This window comes from Psammomys obesus, unplaced genomic scaffold (assembly GCF_907164565.1).
Source record: "Psammomys obesus unplaced genomic scaffold, mPsaObe1.curated_primary_1811, whole genome shotgun sequence".
Lineage (NCBI taxonomy): Eukaryota > Metazoa > Chordata > Mammalia > Rodentia > Muridae > Psammomys > Psammomys obesus.
The window spans coordinates 60,813,507-60,831,260 of NW_026591086.1; the positions used below are offsets into that span (position 1 = coordinate 60,813,507).

Consider the following 17,754-nt stretch of genomic DNA (forward strand, 5'->3'; position numbering starts at 1 on the left):
GGAACTGAACTCAGGACCTTTGGAAGAACAGCCAGTGCTCTTAATCTCTGAGCCACCTCTCCAGCTCCGAAGATCACATTCTTATGAGACAATTTGCATTTATTGAAGCTACAGATTACATTTTTAGGTGTGTGGTGGGGGCTAATATTGACTGTCAGCTTGACAGGATATGGATTCACTTAGATGAGAAGCCTCTGCGTGGTCTATGAGGGATTATCTAGGTTAGATAAATTTAGGTGGGAAGGCCCACCTTTAATGTAGGCAGCACTATTTCATGGGCTAATTATTAAAAAAATGACCTTAAAACTCAGGAAAGCTGAGTACACTCATTTATCTCTTTTGCCTCATGGCTGTGGCTTTAAAGTGACCAGTGGCCTCAAGTTCTTGCTGCTGTAACTTCTCCATCATGATGTACTGCTTCTGTCTCTCTCTCTTGCAACAAGAGCTAGTTGCTTCTGTATCCTCAAACACTCTGTTCAAATAAACCCTTCTTTTAGTAGCTTTTGTTGGGTAATTTTGCCATAACAACAGGAAGTGTAATTAATACCATGTGTGATCATTCTTTCCCCAAGCTTGTTATTGTCTTCATATGTATGAATTTCTTTCCTATGTATGAGTTTATCACCTTGTGTGACTGGCTCTTATGTATACACTTCATAATTTAAAAAAAAGTCTTGTAGTGAATAAAATGAAATTAATAAAAATTAAAGTAAAAAAATGGAAAAACAAAAGAAAACAAAAGTCTTGTGTAGCTTCAAACCCTAAAAGCTTGCTAAGGTTTAAAAAAAAAATAAAGGTACATGGCAGAATCAAGTACAGTGAATAGTGACATTAACTTGTCTTCCAGGAAGTACATGTGTAAGCATCTCAGTATTTCTTACTTTTAGTATACAATTCTGTGCATACAGGTGAATTGTTGCCTTTGTAGGTAGGAAAAGCACATGACACATAAATGGGAAAAGAGCCAACTTTGGTGCAACAAACTCGTGTGTGTGTGTGTGTGTCTGTGTATGAGCATTTTAGGAATTAGTTGGTTTTTATGGCTCATGTCTTATTTTCACCAGACAGCATGCTTCACTTTATTTTTTTATTCACGTACACAGCACACAGATGCTGATAAGAAAAGCATTAACTACAAATGTCTTAAATGATAGATTACAGTAGATGAGACCTTAACCTCATCTATAATTCTGTTTGGCTTATAAAAAGTAAAAGCTACAATGTAAATGTAACACACACACACACACAGCTAATGAACAAATAAATGACTTCCAGGATGCTTTTGTTGAACAGCCAACAGGAAATACAGTCCCATTTAATCCCAATTATGGGGAATAAACAAGCATGAGTTGGTAGGTCTTGTGCTGGGGCAGGAGACAGACACTGAAAACTGATGAGGGATACTTCCACCCCATAAACAGCCTTTTAATGTAAAGTGCCTTGTTTGTAACAAGAAAACACAGGTCTGCAGCAACTTTCTAGGTCTGAGCTCATGAAACATTCTAAAGAACCAAATCATTTTCCACATCTTCGGTCTGTTCACTGACTATATGCTGCATATTAGTTTACAGCCAGCTCACAGCTGTCTGAGGCCCAGAATCTCTCAAGTTTGTAACCAGAACTCCAACTGTGACCTACCATTCTAGGAAAAGTGGTCATCCCTTTAGATTGTTGAATTGTAGAAGGGAAATGATAATATGGTTGAAAACTATGAACAAGGAAAAATAAGTTTTTTTGACATTTTTTAAAAGAGAAAAATCAATAAGCTTGCTAAGAATTCTCTAGAAAATTAAAGTTTTCAAAAGGATCCACAGCGCATAATCTGGAGCATGCACTTTTTGAACTAAATTCCCAGATGCTAGATGGTAACAGTGGTCAGTAGTATAATCTATGTCCTTGTAGATTAACTCTTGAGTTGGTCTATAATATAAACCATAATGTCATCTATTCATTATTATAGACTAATTATAGCAACACCTTTGTTAGTATTAAAAAACTGTTCTGTTTAAAGTAAACAAGCAGGAATATTTATGCTGAAAGCCAATATTGCACCACTCAGAAAGCAAAAATCCCAACATACATAAAAATATTTGGACACCAGAGACATTTCTAATGATAGGAATTTAACCAGCTCAGCAGCATCAGTGAGATTACAGGAAGTCTTTGTTCATTAGTGTTGTTCTTGAAATTCCAGCTAACTTCTGTAATTTCCCAAAAATGCAAAGAGCTCAGAATGATTTTTTTTTAAGTTGAATGAATATGAAATACTCTGCACCTTATAGGCAAACTCCAACATTACCACATGCTTTCTGATGGTACACTCAAAAACTAAATCATAGAGGTTCCATAACATCTGTGCTGCTGTTCTGATGCCCTGTTTAGGTGTTAACCTGGTGTCCTGTGTTGGAAAGAATTGAAAAACTGTTCAGAGTTACAGCATCACTCTTCTGTACAGTGTTTGTGTGTGCCAGCACTTTTCTGGGCACAGTTGGCACTCTAGCAGCCATGTTCTGTCATAGTAAACCTGTAATGAACAGACAGCATTGTGCTTGATATTCTAGCTCAAGCCAAGGATGACTCTATAAAGACATAGGTATGTTGCTAGCCACTGGTACCATCTAGGATCCACAAGCTAATTCTTAAACTGCATCTTCTACAGGGCAGAGCTACTTTCCATTACTGCCTCTACCAAATGAGTCCCTGGAAAAAGTATTGCACTTCCCCTCATCCAGGAAAATGAAAACGACACCACCTACTTCCTGTAGTGGGAAACGGGAGTTGTAGCATCCAATGTCCATAATCCTGGCAGATGTACCAAGGATGCTTTGGTTACTTTCCCTACATTTTCTTTAAGTTTGTTTAAAGCCACACCAAGCATTTCTGCTTTGCACAAATGTGCCTGATTTTTTTTTCCTTCATTCAAATCAGCCCCACCTTAAAGAGAATAGAGGAAGTTTCTGTCAGGCTTCCCCCTCCAAGTCGGGCCTCTACATGAAATCTGCTCATAAAAACAGCAGTGATCTCATTTGCTGGAATAAAGATGAGGTAATTATTGAACGCTCTGAGCTAGAAAAATGATTAAGGTTCTGGTGGCATTTACTTATGCAGAAGGATAAGTAGAGTTAAACAGTTGTAACTTGACCAAATGATAAGAAGGATAAAAAAGTCATGAACAAATATTTAAAGGGCAAGAAATATCCAAGGATGGGCAGAAATTATTTACAGAAATTTAGAGAGATGAAATGAGGCATGTGGTGGAATAAAAAGACGTTAAGCTATGAGATTATGTTTTAAAGACCTTTTCAAGGGAGAGAGAACTGCTAGGTTCTGGGGAAATTCAATGAGTAAACAAACTGTTAGATAAGCAGTTGTTAGATAAGCAGGAAACAACTGCTTATCTAACATTCAGAACACCCTGAGAAAGACACTGTACTTATGTAGGAGCACATAGTGGTCCCCTGTCACTCTTGAAAGAGCTAACAAGAATTCATAATAGAACTATGCCTGAAGATTCATTCCTACACTCCAGCTGCAGCTTTTGCCTCTTCTCTTACCTGAAGAGCCTTTGTCAGGAGAAGGGCTCCCTTTTTCTGAGGACTAGGGAAGGGAAATTAGGGGTAGGGAGAGGGTAGGAGGGTGGGACTAGGGGGAGACAAGGGAGGAGGCTACAGACAGGATATAAAGTGGATAAATTATAAAAAATAAATTTAAATTAAAAAAGAAATGGAAAGCACAAAAGCAAAACCATTACCTTAAATTTCTTACCAGAGCTCATAATTATAGATCTGTATATTATATATGGGTCCAGAAGAGAAAGTGTGTACTAAATGTACAAATGTACACAAAGGCAAGAGGGAGCAATGTCTTCTTGAAAACTTTCTACAGAAAGATTTCCCTTCCTCAACTATTTCTTTCTACATGACACTTAAATCTGAGCGATAGTTTTCATTAACTATATTAAAAAAGCATTTAACTTGCCAAATAATTATTTATTGTGATAGTAATTAATGAGTTTAAAAATAGTACTGCTTATGACCTTTTTTATATTTGAAAATAAAGACAAGTAATTTAGACCATTCAGAATTTTCTCCATATTATGGAGAAAAGTCATCGAATGAAGTATATGTGCTATACAGAATAGTTTTCCCACATAAGCAAATACTGTTGTATTTTAATGGCAGCAGGGAAATAGCTATAATGTTTGAGAGAGACCCAGCTACACACTGACCATAAATAACTCATTAACACACTCAGAAAGCCATCTGTAGAGGAATATTAATCTAGCAACATGGTTACTCTGGCAGTGGATCTCATCCAAAGAACGTCTAGGACTGTGTGATATATCAGGAATGATACACGTTTAATCCCTCTACCAGGAATACACACATGCCCTTAGAATACACCTTTAATCCCAATTAATGAAGGTAAAGTTAGTTTATAGAAGGAAATACCTGTCTGAAAGTGACATCTAATCGAGTAGCAGACAAAAGGATGAACCAGAGAAAGATTTGACAGAATGAATCAGAGGGGCGGATTTTTTACTAGAGTTTTTTACTGTTCTTGCCAGAACAGTTTTAAAGAGACAGGTTGCAGAGAGAAGAAGCTAGATATAGGTGAAGCTAGAATGAGTCAAAGAATAAGAAGGACCCAGAAGATTAAAACATATTGTCAGAATTAGTCTGAGGACAGGCAGAGCAATTCATTTAAAAGCCAAGAGAAGCCAGTTTGAATTAGTCAGCTTGGAGAGACATTTAGGCCACAACAACTAATTTAAATGATCCAGCAAGAGTTGAGAAAGAGCTAGAAAGACTTGGGAATGGCTCTCATCTCATACTCTCATCTGAGAAAATAAACTCGACAGTTAGAGCCACCTATAGCCAGGTTTAACAGTATATACCTGTAATCTCAGCACACTAAAAGCTGAGTTATGAGGGTTGCTGTGAGGTTGAGGACAGCCTGGACTACACACAGAGAACTAGACAGTCAAAGATTCATAGCAAGACATTGCCTTAAAAACATTTATATCTTAGCTATGAAAAGACAATCATATGAAAGCTTTAGGTAGTATAAGTGATAAATTCTAACTATTTTGATGCTAATGTTAGATACTATACACTAAAACCACAAATTTATTGTGAAAAATCCAAATGTTCAAGACTGTGCAGGTAGGATAAGATCAGAGAACAAACCCCAGAGTATCTTTAGCTCATCAGTGATGTTGACAAAAAGAGCTTCAAATGAAAAAAAAAACTAATATAAACTCTCTTAGAAAGATTGAAAAATAATCTGAGAAGAGAAATAAGTTTCCTTTCAACCAGTTGTCAATAAAGATAATTGTATAGAAACACATGATCAAGAGGGACTTCCTTTTCTAATTGGAGCATATAATATGCTTACATGCTAATAAGATTATGTGCTGATATATATGTTGTAGTTCATAAAAGAGAAAAAGTAATTCCAATTATGAGCCTACATAGGAAGAAAATATGTGATTCAATTTAGGGTCTTCACACAAGATTGGAGAACTAAGGTCCATTCTCAGTTAGGTGTGAAAAGAGAGCAAAGGAATAGATCCATAGACACGTTTTGAAGCCATGGGGCTCTGTAAAAAACATTGTTTACTATTGTTAATGGTTTTTTTTTTTCATATAATCAGAACCTAAGGTAATAAGGGAGCATTTGGAAGATGTTTGAAGAGAAACATATCAGAAATATTACTTAGCTAAATAGAAATACAATTTTTAAAAAAATTCAAAAAGGCCTGCTTGAGGTCATTGACTACTAATTAAGTTGAACCAATTTAGATGTGTGTAGGTTTTTCTCTTCAGCCAAAATCAGCCATGTTGATGCGAGCTCGAAAAGGATTGGCCATTGGATTAAGAAGTTAGTTTTACCCTGTCATAAACACAGCAAGAAAAGGCAGTGAATAATTCAATTACATCTCATGAAACTAGACTCAAAAGCATCGCAGACATACATGTTCAACTATAAACATGTCTATAAAGTATGTAAAATAATTTACAAGTAAGTTTATTGACTATATTATGTTTTCTAAAATCAGAATGAAGAATAAAATACAAGTACTTGTTAAAAAAGAACTATGAGATAAGGAGCTGATTTAAAAAAAAAAAACATCAAAACACAGTAGATTTCTAACCATCCGTAATTTTCATGATTAATTTGTGAACATCTAACCTCAGTGGCTTAACTTCATTTTATCTTGCAAAATAAGACCAACAGAAGTATAATCAATAATATGTCTTAATAAACATAAGAGATATTTATAATATACTTTTCAGGACAAGTAATACAATATGTAACATAAAATTCATTACATAATAAAGGAAACTCTTCAGTTTATTAAGAAGATCACAGCACTATTAGTTATTTATCTTGTTGCAACAAAATACCTGATACAAACAACATAAGAAAGGAAGAGTTTATTTGGGCTCAGAGTCTAAGGATATAGTCACCATGGTGGGGAAGTCATAGTGGAAGAGCTAAAGCAGTGGTAATATTGTGTCTGTAGTCAGAAAGCAGAAAGCACTAGGTGCTTATTCTCAGTAGTCAGTACAGAGCCCTAGCCCTTGACATGGCTTGCCCACAGTTAAACAGGCCTTTCCACTCAACCAACCAAATCTATGCATTTTTTTCACAGGCATCCTCAGAAACTCACCTAATTTAGATAATCCCTCATGCCATGTTCAGAGGCTTGACTCCTAGGTAATTGTAGATTTATGAAGTGAACAATTATTAATTGTCATAGGATCATGGTATATAATATCCAACTATGCTAAAAACTAAGTTGCATTTCTATATCAAAAGTGGTTTTTAAATCATGGAATGTTATTCTCTCTATTCTTTTTACAAAAGCTCACAATCTAATCTTTGAGATAAATTTGCTTCTGGCTTTAGTCTTAAAGTTAATAATGTTAAAAATGATTTGTAATTAAATTCTCAATGCAGAAACAGCAACTGGATTACAGTTAACCTCATCCACAGATGTACATATTGTGTCTTCTATTATTACCTGCAGTTATGTGACTTCCATTAATAAAGAACTTAAAATATCATAAAGAAAGACAAGACTGTAAAGAGTTGGTGAAGGCAGAAGAGTCAAGAGGTTGTATCCTGGTCATGGTTGAGGCCTTGGCTCTTGACTGACTGTCTTCAATACTCACACCAATATCTATCAACACGAAAGACATGTGAAGCACAGGGTAAGACACATTCTGCAAAAAGTATTTCACAATATCGAATGACCTTATGAAAAAAGATATTTTCCCCAACTATTGATAAGTAACTGTGATAAAATAGCTTAGAAATAATATCTAGTTTCTTGTCATTCCTTATAGTTTTTACCCCATGGAACAGTAAATAATGTGTTAGTCACAGGACCAGAGGTTCTTAATAAGATAGGAGTCATTGCAGATAGTGCCATTCAATTAGTGGCTTTTTGGTCCAGATAGCATTGTGATTTGCTTTGCAGTAACCTCTCTCAAATGCTCTCTTGCATATTTAAGCTGACTGTTAGTGTTGCATTTCTCTAGCTTCTGAGTGTTAAGACAACAATGTTGAGAGTATTATATGCAATTTAGAATACACAACTATCATAAAGCTAAAAGTTTCTCATCATTTGTGAAGTATATGAAGAGTATAACCAAAGGAAAAACATTTTCAAACCTAAATAGATAAATCATATTGAAAATCCCACATTTAGATTGGGCCATTTTTAAAATTAAGCAAATGAAACATGGAACTGTTATTTTGCATGGAAGAAAAGAATGTTTGTGATAAGTTTGTAGAACAGTATTCTCAGGCTGAGATTAGGAAGAATGGAAGACATCTGTACATGTGTTGCTGCTCTAGTCATAGAAACCAAGACACTGAAACAACCCATGTCCATCACTTGATATGAATGAAGTAAATGTAGTATATATACCAAATGCAAAACTATTGAGCGACAAGAAATGGAGAACGCTTTCTCATTTGTGATATCTTAGATAGAACTGGAGATAATTTTGCTAAATTCACTAACTGTATATATAGTATAATGTCTCATTGGATCTTAGCACATGAGCAATATAAAAAAAAAACTTGTTTCATAAAGGCTAAAAAGATGAGGATGGGGAAAAGATTAAGCACTTGGAACTAAGATGCAGTCAAAATAGAAGTACGAGTTCAGGTGAGCTATTGCACAGTGAGATGACTATAGATTATATGATAAAGTACTGTAAATTCAGAGCTAACAGAGAACATTTTAAATATCTTCGCTATAAAAAGAAAACATGTTTCAGGAGTTCAATATTCTTAATATAACTTAAATGGTGTTTATATGTGTCAAAATATCAAATGGGCTAGACATGGTCTCTCCAGCCATTAATCCAGCACTTGATCAGTTGATATAGAAAACAGCAAGTCCAAAACCATCAAGAGCTAGAGAGTGAGTTCAAAGCCAACATGAGCAACGTAGGGAGAGCTTCTCTCAAATTTAAAACATTAACACTGTACTAGAGATATTGCTAGGTATAGGTTGCCTGTCCAGTATTTGATTGTCTCTGGGTTCAATACCCAACACCACACTACTTCCAAGAAAAAAAAATGGTTTTCTATTAATCTGAATATATTGTCTATCATAAAATAAAATAAATTGAAAAATAAAAATACAAGTATAAAAGTATTTTTAACATCAACATAACTCCATAGAAATCTGTAGCTATATGTAACATCATCCCGAAAAAGTCACTAATTTTAAATATAAGGAGGAAGTTGTAATTTCCTATGATACCCATAGGAGAGCAGGCAGAGAAGTTCTGGTGAGTCTTGGGTTGACTTCATGTTAAAAAAGTAAAAAAGACATGGCCATGAAAAAGTAATGACTTAAGTATATATAAGTTTGACTCTATGACTATAATTCAACCCAGAAGAAAGCATATTTTAATAGTTATATATATATCTTAATATAGCAATTACTTTTACTTCATTAGACTACATTTTAATTTATTGTACGAAGCAATGATTACTCTTAGAAATCTACAATAAACATGAATTGTTGAAACCAAAACAAGAAAGTCATTAAGAAACATAATTCAGTAATATTCCTATAAGATCTTTAAATAGTCATTTAAAAATACAATTAAACATTTAAAATAAGAAGCAGCATGAGTTTTGTATTCATAGTACAACTAACAAAAGATAGAAGAACTCTGGTTATCAAACAGCATTAAATTTTATCAAAATAAGTGTAGGAAGATTCCTGTGGTCTCAGAACACAAAAACATGAACAACAACAATAACAACAAAATGTACTTGAAATAGTTCCAAAAGGAAAGAAATGTACTTCAGAGGAAAAAAGTTTTCTTGCTTTAGTTTCCATAAGCCTGTGCACAGCACAGCTGGTCTGAGATAGCAGCATAAACACGGAGGTCCTATGCTATCCTTTGTGTTATTTTGTGCATGGTGGTTTATAAGGAGGAAGCTTCTCATTTCTTAGAAGACCAAGGGTTTTCACTATCCATACTTAAGGACAGGTGTTTTGTCTCTGTAGATATTTATGCATTTCTGTTTTTTTTTCCTGCTTGCTGTTTCTTTTTTAATTTAAAATTTGATTTTATTATTTATAGTTTATTCACTTTGTATCCCAGCTGTAGCCCTCTCCCCGATCCCTTTCAAATCCCACCTTTTCTCCCTCTTCTTCTCCTATGCCCCTCCCCCAGTCCAATGATAGGGGAGGTCCTCCTCCTCTTCCATCTGACCCTAGTCTATCGGGTCTCATCAGGACTGGCTACATTGTCTTCCTCCCTGGTAAGGCTGCTCCCAACTCAGGGGTAGGTGATCAAAGAGCCAGCCCATGAGTACATGCCAGAAAAGGTCCCTGTTCCTATTACTGGGGAACCATACTGAACTGCCATGAGCTACATCTGTTCAGGGGTTCTAGGTTATCTCCATACATGGTCCTTGTTTGGAGTATCAGTCTCAAAAAAGACACCTGGGCCCAGATTTTTTGGTTCTGTTGATCTCCTTGTGGAATTCCTGTCCTCTCCCAGGTCTTCCTATCTCCCCCTTCTTTCAAAAGATTCCCTGTACTCTGCCCAAAGCTTAGCTATGAGTCTCAGCATATGTTTTGATACCCTGGTGGGTAGTCTTTCAGTGGCCCTCTGTGATAGGCTCCTGTCCTGTTCCCTGTTTTGCTTTTTAGAACACAGATTAACTTGAAAATATAATTTAAGTAGCACAGTTTTAATTTCTAAATTTTTTAGGCTACCTTGCAACTTCTGTGAGCCTAGGTAAAAGTGCAAGTAAAATATTAACCTGCAAGAAACAATTACACAGGCCACACAGATAATTTTGAAAGGCTATACTATACTACAGACAAGTTCTTGCTTATTTTAACATTTAAAGGCAGAAGTGTAATACATTTAGAATAAAATCTTTATCTTTATTTTCTGTTTTAATTTTTCTGTAAAGATCTCAAGTGTTTTCTGTGTTTTTCTCTTTCTTTATGTAGTTAGCATATACTTTAAATGTGCTCTTATGTATTATCCATGAATTAAAATGAGGTAATTGATATTCTTGATTTCTTGTGAATAACTCACTAAAACCCCATTCTACAGCCCCATTGACAAGGAACAGATTATATCCATGTATTTGTTAAGGCAAAGTAAAAAAAAAAAAAAAAAAAAAAAAAAACACAGGAACATTTCAAAGGAGCTTTGATTTTAGTATGATTTAGTTAGAACACTGAAGATCAGGAACAGTTCTTTAGTTTGGATCTCTTTTTCCCTCTAGTTAAATGACAGAAATGAGCACCACAGGGCCCAGCTAACACTCTATCAAGATTTGAAATCTGAAGAAAACAGATTTTTCTTCTTAAGCAGAGTAAACTGAAAATGCATGCTAAACAATTATTACCAGTTATACACAGCAATGAGAAATTTAAAAATGCCACTTAAGGCTACTTCAACATGATAAAGTGCGTGAGGATTTCTCAGAAGGCATTTCCTCTGAGCTTTCCGGAACAAGATTAATCCTAACATGTAACTGTAGACACACATACACAATTATGCATACAGAAATGCACACATCCACATAAACATACATCTATGAAAGAAACACATTCAAACTGCCAATTTACAAGATGCTAAATTCTGCTTAAAGTCAAAGAAGGTGAAAGGGTATAAGGGCTGGTGAAAAGGCAGACTAGAGAAACATGGAAAGGTGGAACAGTCCTAGCACCTGTCATTCTATAGCCATTCTACAGACTGCTTAGGAGCAAATCACAGCATACAATCAGGTTTGGGAGGTGGGACTCTAGTTTAATACATTTGACAATACAGAAATTACTACCTAAAATACTACCTAATATTAGTTTTCTGTTTATTGTTCTTTTGAAAGAAGATTTCATATAGTTAGGACTGGTGTTGAACTCTTGATCACGCTGCCTCCAACTCCCAAGTTCTTTCATTACAGGTATGTGCTACCATAATCAGATAAAAATATTAAAGGAGGAAAAATTAAAACCCTAAACTTAAGAAATGTTTATAAGGGATGGACATAGGGGGAGAAGAGGGAGGGGGGATGGGACTGGGAGGAGATGAGGGAGGGGGCCACAGCTGGGATGCAATTTGAATAAATTATAATAAATGAAAAAATTGTATAAAATAAATTACTTACATATATATATCTTTTTTACAACAACAACAACAAAGAAATGTTTATTGTTTTTCTCAAACACAAAATATAGAGTTCTTGTTTTAAAGGGTCAATGCATACACTCCTTGAGGGTGTGCTTCAAGTTTCTATGCCTCTTTTTTTCCTACGTATCTAACTGTATCTCTGATTTTCTTCACTAAAGAACATATATTTAGGTGATGAAACAGAGGAATAAAGGAAAATATTCCCTATAAATTAATCTTATTTTTTCTTACACTCTCTCAGCACAGTGACAACATATTCCCAATGTAGCTTTCTTGCAGACTATTAAGTGGTGTCTCTGTGTGTGTGAGTGTGTGTGTGTGTGAGTGTGTGTGCTCAATTATGAATACTGAAGAAACCGTCAGTATTGAAAACAAAAAAATTGACTATTAGAGAGACCAACTATCTTTCTAGACTAGAAAAAAAAATATCTTGAAATTCATCACATGTCAAGTAACCTCTCCCTCATCACCCAATAGAACACAAAAGACACAATTTATAAAATAATCTAATTGTTACGTATTTTCAGAATGTACATTCTAAGATTTTAGCTCTGTTCAGCAGTGTTTGTACTAAGATAATCTTTCTCAGGAGAGAATATACCCATTGCACGTTAATAGATGGCAATTTCAGAGCTCCCTGCTGTGAAAACTGTGCTCCAATGAATAATCTATCTGATAAAGTCAGAAGCAGACCCTATGGTGATGGGGGACGTGGTATAAATAGTGACCAGAATACTGAAATGAGAAATGTCCTGGATAAGGTTCCTGAATAAGGTGTAAACGACAATTATTCTTCATAGCTGTCACTCTGCTCTGAAAGCTCCTTGTCCCATCTTTATGAGGAAGTTTTTCTTTGCTACAGGTATACATCGCATTGCTTGTAGAATGTGCATGAGGGCATATGTTACATGTGTTCTTTTGAGCTTGATGACGACAACAGCAAGTTACCTAAAACATTTCATTGCCACACTCATTTATCTTTTTCATTTTCAGTATTAGCCTTAAAAGAAGCACGAAAACTTTTGGTCATGGTTGGGTAAAGGTGTGGACACATACAAATCCCCACAGAAACCCAGACTTTTCAAACGTTTCTCTTCCTTGTCTTTGGAACAACAGGACATGGAAAGCAAACACAGCTGGGCTGGGAGACTGTTTTGCACTGAGCAAACACAGACAACCATTAATGTAAATATGTTCTGTTTCCTGCCCACCTGGTTAGGTAGAGCAAGCACCTATGTTGCTCCGAGCACCCCATATGCACCTAAAACAGCCACCCATTGTAACTGGGTGTGGAGAAGGGGGCTCAGACGGCCAAGCTCCATCTCTCAGGTAAAGACTGGCATTTTAGAGGCGGCAGAAGGTCATGAGGGGCACTAGCTCTTTCTCAAAATATAATAGTAATATCACACAGAGTAAAGGCGCTATGCTAGCCATCTTTGCGTTGTAACTGTTCCAGTTTCATATAATTTGCTAGTTTATCAGTTAAAGCAGACAAAACAAGAATACATACTTCCCCAGCAGGCCCAATCATATTCATTCTGAGGGTAGCCCTGTACTCAGACAAGATTTGACTAAAGGTCTCAGATGTGGGTGACAGGAGGTGGGACAAAGCCGCTTGAAAACCAGCTTTCCATTAACTCTTCACTGACCTAACCCTGTGCAAACATCGGTCTGTCTGTCCCCACCCTGCCCTTCCCACAGTGCTGCTCACTTCTTTTTACGTTAGTCCCAGCTGAGGGTCCCTTTCAAATAAGAGATATGAACCAAGCAGTTTTTCAGGAGACTAAAGATAAGAAGCGAGAATGGGCAAACACCTTTTCCTGACATCTCCTATGTGACTAGGGGGCAATGCCTGTGACCTGAGGCACCGCAGAAGGAAGACCCCATCCTGCGGATACTGTGCTCTGAGGAGTCCCGACCTCTGGAGGAAGAGTACAAACAGATTTTCTGGAGCTCTGCTCACAGAAGAACCAATTTGAGGGCTCTGGGCGGGCTGAGTTCCCAGTGGCTGGCTACAGGTTGCCTGGGATCAGATTCGCAGCTACCCTGGGAAGGCGCTCTGGCGCTCTGGAGGGAGATCAGAGGGTTGGGGAAGGGTGGACAGAAACACAAGGGGAAGAAAGAGCAAGGGGAGCCCAACGCGTTTCTATCCAGGCGGTAAAATGCCAGCCAGCCATCCCATCCGAGGCGCACCTCCCCACCGTGACCCACACAGACCTTGGCGCCGCAACCTGCGCTTCTTAAGGCCGAAGATGCGCACTTTGGAGAAGATATCCACCAGGTTGCCATTGCAAAGCCCGCGGTTCTTGCTGGGGCTGCTCCGCCTCCTGCTGGCAGAGGGCCGGTCCCAGTGCTGCTCCCGCGCCTGCCGCTTCTGACGGATCAAGCCGCTGGCTATGGCCGCGGCCATGGTGGCCCGGGGAATGGGTCCCGGGGAGGGAGGGACAGAAGCAAGGGGAGCCGGGGCACTGGAGAGAAAAGGGGCGGCGCAGACAGCTCCTCGCCCCAAGGGAAGCGGAGGGAGGGGCGGTCTGGAGGGGCTAGGGACAGAGGTAAGGATGGTCAGTCCCCACTAGGACCCATCGCCCAGTATGCTGAGCTCGGACCGGGCGCGTAGATGCTACCGGACACAGCAGGGACAGTCCGGGGACTGGAGGTCGCGGCTGGAAGTCCAGAGGGCTGTGGCTGACAGTCACCTCGTGTCGCTGGAGCACTCTCGGGTCGCCACCACCACTAGCTCAGCTGGCTTGCCCTGTCTGCCTCTCGGGTGGGTGAGAGGTTGGCAGATTGGAGGGCTTCCTTCCTGGGCACAGGATGGAGGGGAGGAGGACAGGTCGCGGCCGTGTCTCAGCGCATTTGTGGGTCCCCAGGCGCGATGGGCAGGTCTCAATGCCCTGCTTGAGCTGCCCTCGGGCAGGTGCGGCCACAGCCGTCCGCTGTCTGCTTCTGCCTGTGATTGTCAAGTGCTTTGGAAATCAGCATCTGGAGAGAGCAATCTTCTCCCCTGAGCTCTCTAATCAAAGCGCTCCATTCCCACCCCACAACCCCCTCTCAACTATGTGGTCCCCCTCCGATGTGTCTTCAGGGGGAAAAAAGTATATTCAGTAATGATTTAAAATAATAATAAAGAGAGAAAGATAAAATGAATTGCACAGCGTGGGATGCCAAGCCCCTGAACCTAAGGAGGGGAAATTGAAGGAATATCTGTGCGCTTTGGCTCAAATGAAACTCGCGCGTTTCCAGGGCTGCCGCAGCTTAGCTAGGGTTCTAGAGTCCACAGAAAACTCTCAGCAGCAGTTGACAGGTGAAATGGTTTCTACTCTGAATGATCCCTCCAGCATCAAAGCATCCCCACCCCATGGAGGAGGCTGGAGGAGGCTAGAGGAGAGTGAGCCTTGAGAGAGGCACCTCCACTTCTCACCTAGTCACCCAAACTTGTTAGACTCTTCTGCTGCCAAGAAGGATAGGTTTATCATTTTGAACCGTCAACAGTGAGCAGAAGGAAGGACCAGGGGAGAAAAGATGGATAATCTCTTCTAATGAGAACAGTGGAAACAGCTTCCAGTTCTGTTCCCCAGAGAGCGGAAGAGGAGCTGGACAGCCACTGCAGAGGCTCCACACTGGGGCTGGACTAGGCTACCCACCTGGGAGAACACTGAGGAAGTCTTAGCGCAAAGATTAGCATGAGGTGAAGAAAGGCACTGTAGCAGTGCTCACTGATAGCAAAAAGCAGCCATCCTGAGGGCATGCTACCAGGAGCTCTGCTTTTCTTTGGAACAGCACTGTCAGAGCAAAGCCACTTGAGCTGGATCTGAAATTAAAATATGATACTTTATGTCTCCTCCCTTCGGTGTCCTGCCTGTACTTGACATCTTTCTCCCTTGGATATTAAAAATGTGGAGGGCTAAGAAAGGAATGAAAAGAAGGGCTGGGGAGAAGCTCTTCATGCTTTGGATGAACAGTTTGTGGTTGTAGTTTTTAGGATGCATTCCAGCAACGATTCTCTCTCTCTCTCTCTCTCTCTCTCTCTCTCTCTCTCTCTCTCTCTCTCATTTTGCCTGTCATCCCAGGAAAGCAAGGAGAAAGGAATGCTAAAACAGTTTCTCACCATCCAATGTGGACACGGAGGAAGAATGTTTTGGCAGTCATTGGTTGGCTTCTCCAAGGACTACTTGAAAACCAAAAAGAAGGGGGGCAGAACACAGGCACTCTCTGCAGCAGGTTTGAACAAAAATGTACTTTGGAGGGGGTGCCTAAGGAATAGTCATAAAGTACTACAAAGATTCATCACCAGGCAAATGGGGAAGTGCATGCAGCCTAGAATGCATTCTAGGGATGCTGGACTTCTGCTCTCTACAACTCATCCTTATCATCCCTTTGTAAGGAGTTCTATTTCCTTCACTGTTGTTAGTTCACACCTTGATTACTAGCGATGTGGGAGGAGCATTTGCTGTAACGGGAGTGTATAGATTTGGATCCAGTGCAGGTAATGGCAGGCTTAAGATGATATCATTTTTAATATTAAGAGATATGCCCTGTAAGGTTATTTCCATCATTTAGCTGTTACATCTACAAACATCACAATTATTAAGAGGAATAGTTTAGAGTTTTTTTGTCAAAAATTTGCATTGTTTTGTCACCTATGAGTTTAAAGACAGAACTGAGGACCAATTTATTTTGAGTGTATATTTGTGAAGCAATGCCATGGCTCACAAAGAGAAAAGGTAGGCTAAGAGATATGAGCAGCCCTGATGAAACACAGAAAAAAGTATGGCTGTTCTTTTGCTAAATCATTAGGGAAAGAACCCCACTGAGAGCCATTACTGCAAAGAAGCCATTTAGACATTTGAAAAGTTCTAGGTTAGAATTTCTGAATGACTTCATGATTAAAGCAAACAGATTTCCCTAAAGATTTTTGTAGTGATTTCTTTTTCAGAGAGCAAGATGAGATGGAAGTATTATGGCCTTTTAAATTGACTACAACTCCACCGACCAACACCTCGTTTTTACTACCTTGAATGGGATTGAGAGTCTTGTTAACACAGCTATGTTCCCTGCTCTCCTCCCCCAGGTTGCAGTCATTTTCCCCAATCTGACCGGGAAGTCAGATTTGGGGCTCTGTAGGTCACCCCCTCCCCACAAGCACGACCAAGTTTGAGGTTCAACACCTCGGGACAGTGACCCTACCCAGCCACCTCCACCGGTCCCTAAAGAAGCCAGTCTGTAAAAGGTCTCCTAGACTATCCTTCTTTCAAAGCAGTTTTCCGCTTTTTTTTTTTTTTTTTTTTTTTTTTTTACTGAAAAGGAGATTAATCATCACAGCTTCCACTGACTGTAATAACGCTCCTCGAGGCCGAAGCTTTTTAACTGTTTAATACCGGAGAAGCGTCCTGCTTGCTCGATTTTTCAATCCCGACCTTTGAAGAAGCAAGTAGAGCAGCGATTTCAGAGTCTCAGGATATATTCAGACAGCGAAATTTCTCAACCCCATGCGGCCCATTCTATTCAATGTGGCTTCCTATTTCAAGAGAGCTTGAAGAGGAGAGCAGCATTGGGTAATCAGGGTCTTTTCGCTTAATCCAGGCATTTTCTTCTTCCTCTCCCAAAGGCTTCTTGGCTGTTTACAGATAGAAATAAGTGAAAGAAAACGCAAGAGAGCCATCTGCTGTCTTAAGCTGTGATAAAAAAGCAGCGCGGAGACGGAGAGAAATCTCCTTTAAGGCCAGTGCACAAAAGTAAGGAGAATTGCAGACAAGGCTTCTTCAGGCCTCGGGAATCTCTTCGGAGTTATAAATTTCACCTTTGACTTTAGATAAAGCAAAAAGAAAAATGGGAGGAAGGAAAAATAGGAGGGAGAGGAGAGGAGGAGAGGGAATAGGAGAGGAGAGGAAAGGAAGAGAGGGGAGAGGAGGGGAGAAGAGGGGAAGAGAGGGGAGGGGGGACTATTTAGACTATTTAGGAAGGGGTTTTTCTGACCAAATAGCAGTGTGAACTTCAATTTCTAGTGCTCTTTCTTCTTCTTCTTCTTCTTCTTCTTCTTCTTCTTCTTCTTCTTCTT

General features: G+C 39.0%; 1 protein-coding gene across 4 annotated transcripts in view; it reads right to left on the reverse strand.

The window, feature by feature from the left end:
* Positions 1-17,754, reverse strand: part of Fgf14 (fibroblast growth factor 14) — a 749,699-nt gene that overhangs the window by 213,931 nt on the left and 518,014 nt on the right. The window contains exon 1 of one of the 4 annotated variants that reach the window (XM_055609575.1): positions 13,914-14,438. The exons of the other annotated variants lie outside the window; for them this stretch is intronic. Within the exon in view, the coding sequence (XP_055465550.1) occupies positions 13,914-14,106 (193 nt within the window). The 5' untranslated portion in view covers positions 14,107-14,438. Of the gene's footprint in view, positions 1-13,913; positions 14,439-17,754 lie in introns of those variants that run through there. 4 annotated transcript variants of the gene reach the window in all.